Here is an 11,626-nt window from a genome sequence, read left to right on the forward strand (position 1 = left end):
AGGAGGGAATTGCTCAGAATTTCAATCAAGATGGTAGCACTTGGGCCTGTCTCTAACTGCAGCTGATGGACTTACCTTTTTCCTTACACAAACTTTGATGCAAGCTGATTACAACTATTAATATTTGTCTACAACAATGGGGACAGATCCGTTTTCTCTGACACAATAGAAAACGGATCCGTGACGGATCCGTCTTGGCAATGTTACCTATAATACAACCGGATCCTTTCATAACGGATGCAGATGGTTGTATTATCAGTAACGGAAGCGTTTTTGCTGAACCCTGCCGGATCCAGTAAAAAACGCTGGTGTAAAAGTAGCCCAATATTGCCAGGTTGACATTTTGGCTAAAAATACTCTATAATAAAACCCCTTTTCCCCACCCAAAAAAGTAAAGCCTCAACACTGGTCCTGTACATTGTGAAATATGGCAAGTGTAGCTCGCTGTTTCCATAGTTCAGCCACTACTGGTGACGGGGTCAGAGATCACCCACTTAACGTGATGGAGCACTGGTGCTGGAACCACAGGAGTCCATGGGCCAGATTTATCATTAGCTCAGGTCAGAATAATGGAGTGAAAAAGTCCCCAAAAAAGTCCCAAACGCTAAAACTGCACACAAATTTGCGACTTTTTTCTGCTAATCTCTAGACAGATTTACTATTGGGACTATTTAAAAAGTCACAATTTCACTCCAGTGAGGACCATGCTTATCTTATGAGACTTTTTAATAGAACATGCGACTTTTTCATAAAAACATGCGACTTTTTCGTAAAGATGTCCGACTTTTGTAAAGCTGCTTATTGACGGATAAAATGCTACCGTCAAACCACATTTATTACAGTCTTAAAGGGCAGATCATAAATCTGACTTGGCTAAAACTGACTTCAGCCATATGTGAAAGTGGAGGGAGCTGTCAGAGTCGTGATAAATCTGGCCCTATGTCTATAGTAAAAATGACATCAACACAATCTGAACTAGTGTATACATTTATGAACAGGCTAAGTGGAAACACATAGTAAATCACCATTGGATTTCTATAGGGACCCCAGGAAGGTACCAATTAGGTGTTTAAAGATGTCGCCACCAAAATGACAATTTATATACATAAGAGATGTATTATTCATCACAAATCTATCATCCAGGGCTCATGAACTAGTGACATTCTCCAAGGGAAAGGAAAATGTCTGTAGAGTGAAGTCCTTTGGATTAGCCAGCCTCTTCAACCAGTCCCCAGCTTTACGATGCACGCGTCTTCATGGCAGCCATAACAACACCAACCATAATGGCGGCAACTGTAAATCCTTGTGAGAGAATACGTGCCCGCATCAACAGCTGGGACTGTCTGGTTTTGCCCTGCTTGAAAGTGATGAGCCCATATGTCAAAGCGCCTGCAGTGGCAAGACATCCTGGGGGTAGGGGAGAAAAGTGACATCCAGTTAGAATCAATAAAGGCGTCGGCACACTCTGTTAGCACAACTGTAAAGAAAGGTGGGAGATATTACACTTACTAATGTATCTTCTTAAGCAGATCTGCCTGGTTTTACTGCTATTGGAAGCCATGCCCCCTCCTGCCCCGCTCTCGCCACGCCCCCTCCTGCCCCGCTGTCGCTGCGCCCCCGCCACCTCCATAGCTGCACGTGCCATGGAGGAGGAAACTCATCTATGCCTGAAGGAGTGTGCGGCTCCCTGGGTCCTAAAGCACCCTGCTTATATCAGAGGTGCCTTCTGCCTCACCTAGCTGTGCAGAGACGGAGGGGCTTAACAGCAGAAATAAAGAAACTTTTGCAGGTGGAAGAGAGACTTAGGAGAAGCTGTGATGTCTGATCTGACTGCAGGCTCTGCCCCCTCTGCTTCCCCTGTACTGAGAGGATGCTGCCAACATGTGAGGCTGTAGCAGAGCTAGGGCAGTGCTGTGGACCACAAACTGTGAGCAATCCCAGTGTCTGTCCTGTTTATGGCCCCTCTGCTCTGTGTTCTTATCACAGACATGATATTACAGCCAGACCAACAGTTCAGGAGCTTTAACCCCTTGTGAGCTGTCAGTATGGATCAGGTCAGTGATATCAGCAGCAGTCACTGGTCTCACCATCTATAAATGTGTGCCCTCTCCTTCCTGCACTCTGTATATACTGATATGTGACCCCCACCACTGTATACGGTATATACACCGATGTGTGACCCCCCCATCACTGCATAAAGAGATCCATGACCTCCTGTACACTGTACATACTGATGTGACCCCCCCGACCACAGTATATAGAGGTCTGTGACCCCCTGTACATTGTATATACAGATGTGTGACCCCCTGTACACTGTATACAGAGATGTCGGACTACACTTATTTCTCTTTTTCCCCAGGTGAAGGGCAGTCATATATTCATCGATGATTTCTAGGCATCAGTCAGCTGGGAGCAGGTTGTGTGATGATAGACAGGAGGCTCCTCGCTATGTGAGCAGATTAATTTGTACTTCTGGCTTCATTAGAGTCAGAAAACTGGCGAAAATGAACATAAATTTGTTGGGCGACTGGTCACGCCCCCTCCTTGCCATTGCCACCCCCCTTTAAAAAATATTAAACTCTCTTTACTGCTAGGTCTGCACAGCCGACCGCCGGGACTGGGGCCTTCCTTCTATTGCTAGGTCTGCACAGCAGTTTTTGATATCTGAGGTGCTCTTGTCTCTATGTAAAAACACAGGTGGGCGGGATATCATGTGACTGCTTCTCTGAAATTGCTTGCTGCAGTGCATGCTGGGATTTTTACTTTCACTTTACAGCTGCTCCGCCCATACAGCCTGTCTGAGGAGCTCCTCCAGGGAAGTGTGCCATGGTGAACAGGTTAGAAAAATGATATATAGCCGGTACATTTAGCTTTAGGTACTAATACTTCATAGTTTGGGCTATTGTTTGGGGCACTTTGGATTTTTGACACTTAGGATGGCCAACCCCTTTAATATCTACAACATACGTCTGCACAATACCAACCATCAGCAAAAACTCTGAACAGAAAGTGAATAAGCAAAGAACCTAATTCGAGTCAAGAACCTGCAGCATTGGATTAAAATCATAGAAGGTAGTCAACTACATAGACTCCCCTACTCTATAAACCTGGACAGAGGGGCACTACAAAACAGCAGTTCCCGCTCTGGCAGCTTCTGTGCAACCATGTAATCTATTGCTTGCAGTGACATCCTACTTTTTCCCTGCACTGACCCCTACTGGCAGTTCTAGAAGCCAGTGACCTCCTACTTCCCTGCACTGACCCCAGCACCTGTCCTGGACGCAATACTGACACACGTTAACTTTAGGCTACTTTCACATATGCGTTTGGTGCTGATCCATCTTGTACAGTACAGACCAAAAGTTTGGACACACCTTCTCATTCAAAGAGTTTTCTTTATTTTCACGACTATGAAAATTGTAGATTCACACTGAAGGCATCAAAACTATGTATTAACACATGTGGAATTATATACATAACAAAAAAGTGTGAAACAACTGAAAATATGTCATACTCTGGGTTCTTCAAAGTAGCCACCTTTTGCTTTGATTACTGCTTTGCACACTCTTGGCATTCTCTTGATGAGCTTCAAGAGGTAGTCACCTGAAATGGTTTTCACTTCACAGGTGTGCCCTGTCAGGTTTAATAAATGGGATTTCTTGCCTTATAAATGGGGTTGGGACCATCAGTTGTGTTGTGGAGAAGTCAGGTGGATACACAGCTGATAGTCCTACTTAATAGAATTTGTATTATGGCAAGAAAAAAAGCAAGTAAAGAAAAACGAGTGGCCATCATTACTTTAAGAAATGAAGGTCAGTCAGTCCGAAAAATTGGGAAAACTTTGAGAGTGTCCCCAAGTGCAGTAGGGCTGCAACGATTAATCGATGTAATCGATTATATTCGATAACTGGATTCGTTGTCGACGAATCCAGTTATCGAATAATCGCCGATTCGTTGCTATGCGGGCGGGCGGGCGGTCGCTGCATCTTTATTTTACCTTTTTACAATGACGCTCCCGCTCCTGTAACAGCCAGGCAGAGCGGACGGCGGCGTAACGTCACTCACTCACGTGACACGCCTGCTCCGCCTCCTTCATTCATGAAGTGGGCGGAGCAGGCGCGTCACGTGATTGAGTGACGTTACGCCGCCGTCCGCTCTGCCTGGCTGTTACAGGAGCGGGAGCGTCATTGTAAAAAGGTAAAATAAAGATGCAAGCATCGGGGCCGGGGCTGTTAGGGGGAAGGGGGAAGGGGGAAGGGGGAAGGGGGAGGGGGGATCTGTCTATGGCACTGCTATGGGAAGGGGGGGTCTGTGTATAGCACTGCTATGGGGAGGGGGGAGGATCTGTCTATGGCACTGCTATGGGGAGGGGGGTCTGTGCACTGTTATGAGGAAAGGGATCTGTGCACTGTTATGCCCATAACAGTGCACATATCCCCCTCTCCATAACTACACCGTCCACAGACCCCCCTCTCCATAACTACGCCGTCCACAGACCCCCCTCTCCATAACTACGCCGTCCACAGACCCCCCTCTCCATAACTACGCCGTCCACAGACCCCCCTCTCCATAACTACGCCGTCCACAGACCCCCCTCTCCATAACTACGCCGTCCACAGATCCCCCATAAGTGTCGTCCACAGATCCCCCATAAGTGTCGTCCACAGATCCCCCATAAGTGTCGTCCACAGATCCCCCATAAGTGTCGTCCACAGATCCCCCATAAGTGTCGTCCACAGATCCCCCATAAGTGTCGTCCACAGATCCCCCATAAGTGTCGTCCACAGATCCCCCATAAGTGTCGTCCACAGATCCCCCATAAGTGTCGTCCACAGATCCCCCATAAGTGTCGTCCACAGATCCCCCATAAGTGTCGTCCACAGATCCCCCATAAGTGTCGTCCACAGATCCCCCATAAGTGTCGTCCACAGATCCCCCATAAGTGTCGTCCACAGATCCCCCATAAGTGTCGTCCACAGATCCCCCATAAGTGTCGTCCACAGATCCCCCATAAGTGTCGTCCACAGATCCCCCATAAGTGTCGTCCACAGATCCCCCATAAGTGTCGTCCACAGATCCCCCATAAGTGTCGTCCACAGATCCCCCATAATAGTGTCGTCCACAGATCCCCCATAATAGTGTCGTCCACAATTTGTTTTAATATGGCCTTTGAACATAATTTTTCAAGTAAGATCATATAAACCTCTTTTTTGTAATTTTGTCGTTTTTTCCGATTAATCGATTAATCGTAGTAATTAATCGGCAACTAATCGATTATTCAAATAATCGTTAGCTGCAGCCCTAAAGTGCAGTCACAAAAACCATCAAGCGCTACAAAGAAACTGGCTCCCATGCGGACCGCCCCAGGAAAGGAAGACCAAGAGTCACCTCTGCTGCGGAGGATAAGTTCATCCGAGTCACCAGCCTCAGAAATCGCAGGTTAACATCAGCTCAGATTAGAGACCAGGTCAATGCCACACAGAGTTCTAGCAGCAGACGCATCTCTAGAACAACTGTTAAGAGGAGACTGTGTGAATCAGGCCTTCATGGTAGAATATCTGCTAGGAAACCACTGCTAAGGACAGGCAACAAGCAGAAGAGACTTGTTTGGGCTAAAGAACACAAGGAATGGACATTAGACCAGTGGAAATCTGTGCTTTGGTCTGATGAGTCCAAATTTGAGATCTTTGGTTCCAACCACTGTGTCTTTGTGCGACGCAGAAAAGGTGAACGGATGGACTCTACATCCCTGGTTCCCACCGTGAAGCATGGAGGAGGAGATGTGATGGTATGGGGGTGCTTTGCTGGTGACACTGTTGGGGATTTATTCAAAATTGAAGGCATACTGAACCAGCATGGCTACCACAGCATCTTGCAGCGGCATGCTATTCCATCCGGTTTGCGTTTAGTTGGACCATCATTTATTTTTCAACAGGACAATGACCACAAACACACCTCCAGGCTGTGTAAGGGCTATTTGACCATGAAGGAGAGTGATTGGGTGCTGCGCCAGATGACCTGGCCTCCACAGTCACCGGACCTGAACCCAATCGAGATGGTTTGGGGTGAGCTGGACTGCAGAGTGAAGGCAAAAGGGCCAATAAGTGTTAAGCATCTCTGGGAACGCCTTCAAGACTGTTGGAAGACCATTTCAGGTGACTACCTCTTGAAGCTCATCAAGAGAATGCCAAGAGTGTGCAAAGCAGTAATCAAAGCAAAAGGTGGCTACTTTGAAGAACCTAGAATATGACATATTTTCAGTTGTTTCACACTTTTTTGTTATGTATATAATTCCACATGTGTTAATTCATAGTTTTGATGCCTTCAGTGTTAATCTACAATTTTCAGTCATGAAAATAAAGAAAACTCTTTGAATGAGAAGGTGTGTCCAAACTTTTGGTCGGTACTGTATCTGTACAGACGGATCTGCACTCATGATGCAAATGCTTGTACCTGTTCAGAACGGATCTGTTTGCATTATCATGAACATCCGTCCTGACTTACACTGAAAGTCAATGGGGGGGGGGGCGGATCCATTTTCAATTGCACCATATTGTGTCAGTGAAAACGGATCCATTCCCCTTTGACTTACATTGTAAGTAAGGACGGATCCGTTTGGCTGCGCATCGTTTTGGTGTCCGCCTCCAGAGCGGAATGGAGCCAAACTGATGCATTCTGAGCGGATCCTTATCCATTCTGAATGATTTGGGCTAAACTGATCTGTTTTGGACCGCTTCTGAGAGCCCTGAAACGGATCTCACAAGCGGACCCAGAAACACCAGTGTGAAATCTGTAATGTAAATTGAGTGCCCTTGTGGGCTTTAATATGTAGGACGGACCTCAAGAAAACTGAAAATAAGAATACAGGAGCATGTTAGGAATATAAAAAAGGGGGAGATTTATCAAACTGGTGTAAAAGGAAAAGTGGCTTAGTTGCCCATAGCAACCAATTAGATTTCACCTTTCAATGGAGCTCTGAAAAATGAAAGGGGGAATCTGATTGGTTGCTAGGTGCAACTAAGCCAGTTTTCCTTTATACCAGTTTTGATAAATCTCCCTCGTGTCTCGGCACATTTTAAAAAGTACACAATAAAAATCCATATGGACTAAAATTCATGGGAGTGGAGCGGGTAGAGAATAAATGGCGGGGGGAGAAGACCCCATAGGATATATGAAATCGCTGTGAGGTACAATGGATTTACAAATTAGGCACCTATATTTAGCCACTTGGGCTAAATATGGAGTTCGATCTGAGACCAAGAGTCATTGATAATATTGGGAAATAATTCTTGCACACTTTGTTTAGATGAGAAAAAGCGTGATTTTAATGGCAGCAGGATACGCATGAAGATCCTGGAGAGAGTGCTGATTGGGTGATACTAACATGTGATCGGGGAGGGAGGCGCTAAAGATATATGAATGGAAAGATAAGTAAGGTCCGACTGGCCATATAGTGACGTGATCATGAAGTGAAAAGAATGACGGAGATAGATACATTTTGTGGAAATTTGTTCGTTTTAACATTTATCTTTATAAGGATTTTTAGATGTGTATTTTAACGGTTTAAAGAATGTATTTTAGATGCCTATGCAAGTGAAGGGAAGAACCATTTGTGTATGAAAGATACGCCCTAGAGAAGCGGGACATGCACCACTGACGAAGCGGGTCGGGTGACAGATGGGAAACAGGTTTATAATATTTGTTACGCCTATGATTCTTTAAATGCTGCGAGTATAATAAAAAGCGGATAAAGAACGGCCTTTGTGGTGCTTCACTGTTGTTTCGCTCCTTTCGTCCTAACATTTATAGGAGAGACAAGGTTTTTTTTAGGAGAAATGAGCGCTCTTGGATTGTGAAGCACGGAAACAGCGAATTGGTGCATTCTCGAAGGTCTGCATCTGCTGAAATGGTAGAAAGAGTACCTATTGAGGAGCAGCGCAGTTTCCATCTTGTGAAGTGAAACTTGGTGTGAACAGGACCCACCACACCCGTAACCTGCAGCGCTCAAACTAGGACTGACGATTTGGAACTTGCTAATTGTGTTGATGTTCGATCACGAACTTACACTTCTAATGATACTAAAACGCCTGCAATAGTTCCAAACCAGCTAAAGAAACCTCTTCAGGCCACGTTCACACTGGGCTTTTATGTGACATCTGATATACGGATTAACTTCGGGAAAATATTCATAATTCCTAAAATGGAGCTATTAGTGCTAATAATTCTGTTACTCTGGCCCCTCAAGTGCAAGTCCCCGAGGTGCCCTGTGTTCTACAGGAAATATACATGGCTGCATGTTACAGGGTGTGCCAATCACTCTGTGCTCTGCCCGCCCTGCAGTTACCCTCCATATAATACTTTTATGGGAGAGCCATCTGTTCCATTATAATTTCCTGCTCCTGCCCTTTAACCAGAAAGGTGAACAAGCTGAAAAGTGCAGAGAGCACTAAGGGAGCAATTAAAGGGCATCTGTCAGCAGTTCTGTACCTATGACACTGGCTGACCTGTTACATGTGCACTTGGCAGCTGAAGGCATCTGTGTTGGCCCCATAAGTAAATGAGCCTCTTAGGAGCAACAGGCGTGTTGCCAATACTCCTAGAGGCTCTGCTCTCTCTGCAACTGCTGCACCCTCTGCACTTTGTCAGGGGCAGGCAGGGAAGAAGTCATCATGCCTTGTCCTGTCAATCAAAGTGAAGAGGACGCAGCAGTTGCAGAGAGAGCAGAGCTTCCAAGAGTAATGGCAACCCCCACTTTGCTCCTAGAGCCTCATTTTCATATATTAAAATAATTTTTCTCAGCAATGCGGGCACATATGAACATGGGACCAACACAGATGCCTTCAGCTGCCAAGTGCACATGTAACAGGTCAGCCAGTGTCATAGGGACAAATCTGCTGACAGATGCCCTTGACGTGTGACTGAGACATGCCAAGTGCTGCTTCTGGAAAGGCAATTGGTGGCCTTGGCCACAATCATGTTCTAGCACGCTAAAGGCCCTATAGTGGCTTATTCACACATCCGTGTGAGTGAGGACATCCATGACAAGATTGTCAGTGGTTCATTCATTAAGATGTCCATGAAGGATCCATGTTTGGTCTTTGCATCCTTATTTTGCCTCTGTGTACCATCTGTATTCCTCGGACACCGCTCAGCTGAAAACTAACTTCCAGAACTTCTCCATCTAAAAGCTGATGCCATCCATGTTGTCAGTGGTTTGCACCGACCCCTAGACTTCAATAGGCATGTTTGGTAGACATCATGGATTAAAGTAGTCCATATCTCCATGGATAAACCACTAAGGCTACTTTCACATTAGCGTTTTTTTGCGGATTCGTCATGGATCTGCAAAAACGCTTCTGTTACAATAATACAACCGCATGCATCCGTCATGAACAGATCCGGTTGTATTATGTCTTCTGTAGTAATGACGAATCCGTCATGAACACCATTGAAAGTCAATGGAGGACGGATCCGTTTTCTATTGTTTCAAAGAAAAAACCGATCCGTTCCCATTGACTTACATTGTGTGTCAGAACGCTTGCAGCGTTTTTCTGTCCGCGATGGGGGCGCAACCAAACAGAACGGAATACATTTTGGTGCACTCAGTTTCATTCAGTTCAGTTTTGTCCACATTTCTTTCGCTATTGAGAACCTATGACGGATCTCAATAGCGGAATTGAAAACGCCAATGTGAAAGTAGCCTAATGTGTGAATGATGAGATTTTATATCCGCACAACTTGACCTGCAGTACTAATTCTGCACAATTTGGTGTGGATTTTGCCACTAAAGATTTTGGGCAGATCCGCCGTAAGGACTAATAGTATGTGCAGAGTGCATTCAGGTAATGTCACAGCCTAGTCACATCCAGCCATTGTGTTCGCTCCTGTGGGGTTCTGGACCCTGGAAGCTGGCATTTGAGGGACCAGAGGGAAGTATTAGTGACCTTACATGTTAAGTGATGCCAGTGGATCAGCCAGTTCTATGGGAGCAGTTATGAATTTATGACACCCCACTCACACAAAGCCCTGCGGACTCTGAGCCCCTGTCCTGTCGCTATCTTACTCCAATCCTGCTGCTTTTACAACCTTCCCTCATTACCTTAGGCCTCTTGCCCACAAGCGTAAGGGCCCACAAATTGCAGTCCGCAATGCACGGGCAGTGACCGTGGGGCAGCCGCATGCGGATAGCAGACCCATCCACTTGAATGGGGTCCGCGATCCGTCCGTTCCGCAAAAAGATAGAACAAGTTCTATCTTTTTGCGGAACAGAAGCATGGAATGGAACACCAGGGAAGCACTCCGTCGTACTTCCTGACCCATTCCGTGCTTTCGTTCCGTTCCGCATCACTTTCAAGTGAATGGGTCAGCATCCGTGATGCGGCATGCACACGGCTGGAGACCCGTGTATTGCAGAACAGCCGTATGCGGCCCGCAGCACGGGCATGTTTGTGGGCAAGAGGCCTTAACTGGGAAAAATACAAAATGTCATCATTTCATAGATTCCGCCACTAAAGACCAGAGAGTGAGGCGTCTAATCATTTAGGGTGTTTGGATTACTATAGGGGGGATCAGGTCTGAGATTTAAAAAAGGGTTTTCCAAGATTTTTTTTACTAATGACCTATCCTCGGGATAGATCATCAGTATCTGATTGGTGGGAGTCCGACACCCGGTATCCCCGCTGATCAGCTGTTTGAGAAGACACCGGCGCTCCTGTGAGTGTCGCTACCGCCTCGCAGCTTACCAAGCACTGCACTGAACATTGTATAGCGGCTGTGCTTGGTATCGCGCTCAGACCCATTCACTTCTATGGAGCCGAGCTGTGCATAGGCCATGTGACCGAACCGATGAACGTGTAGTCACTGGCCTAGGGAAAGCTGCGAGAAGTTGGCGGCGATACTGCGAGAGACGCTGCCTTCTCAGACAACTCAGCTCTGGGTGTCAGACTCCCAATGATCAGTATTCAAATCTCTGAAAACCCCTTTAAATCAGTCTTGGGGTGCCCTGTGATTTATATAGGTTTAGTGGGTGCAGACCATATTTATATAGAGGGGTCTGTATTCCTGCTTGGTTGTGATGAAGGGGGTCTCCTGCCTTATATATCACTTCCAGTCTCAGAAGTCAAGTATTCCCATAGTATATTTACAGCGCTGATAATCTAGATGGCGTCACGCAGCTTGCAGTGGTCTATCTGCAATCCACGCCCCTGACAGTCGCATTCAAGGTTTTTTTTTAATACTAGATTTTTCATGGATACATTTATCTTCCATGTATAAAGTAAAGATGCACTTGCTCTTTAACAGGAGGGACAAATTCATTACAGTTCTAAGAAAGAATTGATATAGAAAACCTGAAATGGTACATTCCAACAAATAGTACAGTCCAGGTGAGCAGACAGGATAGCCCCGCCCACTGTATACATAAGAGCTGTCCGACTGAGAGCAGCCTGATGCAGCACTCACCTAATGGTACAAATGGGTTTTCCCGCACTTTCCTCGAGAATTTGCTGGTGAACTGCTCCTTCTCCATATAGGGGGTTGGAACGAACCCTTCTATCACAGGAGGCTGAGTTCCTGCCATGTTTCCACTTCCACCACTGTCAAGGGCACACTCCCAAATGTCTACTTA

The 11,626-nt window shown here is 46.0% G+C and overlaps 1 protein-coding gene across 1 annotated transcript; it reads right to left on the bottom strand.

Annotated features, from left to right (window-relative positions):
• Window positions 1-971: 971 nt before the first annotated feature.
• Window positions 972-11,626, bottom strand: HIGD2A (HIG1 hypoxia inducible domain family member 2A). The gene is made up of 2 exons (XM_044277357.1): window positions 11,461-11,626; window positions 972-1,407 (listed from the first exon to the last, which is right to left on the bottom strand). Exons 1-2 carry the CDS (start codon window positions 11,576-11,578, stop codon window positions 1,238-1,240), a joined length of 288 nt encoding a protein of 95 aa, XP_044133292.1. The 5' UTR covers window positions 11,579-11,626; the 3' UTR covers window positions 972-1,237.

This window comes from Bufo gargarizans, chromosome 2 (genome assembly GCF_014858855.1).
Source record: "Bufo gargarizans isolate SCDJY-AF-19 chromosome 2, ASM1485885v1, whole genome shotgun sequence".
In the NCBI taxonomy this organism is placed as follows: Eukaryota; Metazoa; Chordata; class Amphibia; order Anura; family Bufonidae; genus Bufo; species Bufo gargarizans.

What these genes read in the sequence shown, in the direction of transcription:
- HIGD2A (XM_044277357.1), bottom strand. Translation starts at nt 11,578, where the DNA reads ATGGCAGGAACTCAGCCTCCTGTGATAGAAGGGTTCGTTCCAACCCCC. An exon ending in AAACCCATTTGTACCATTAG is followed by an intron (nt 1,408 to 11,460) that starts GTGAGTGCTGCA and finishes CCCTACCCCCAG; the next exon opens with GATGTCTTGCCACTGCAGGC.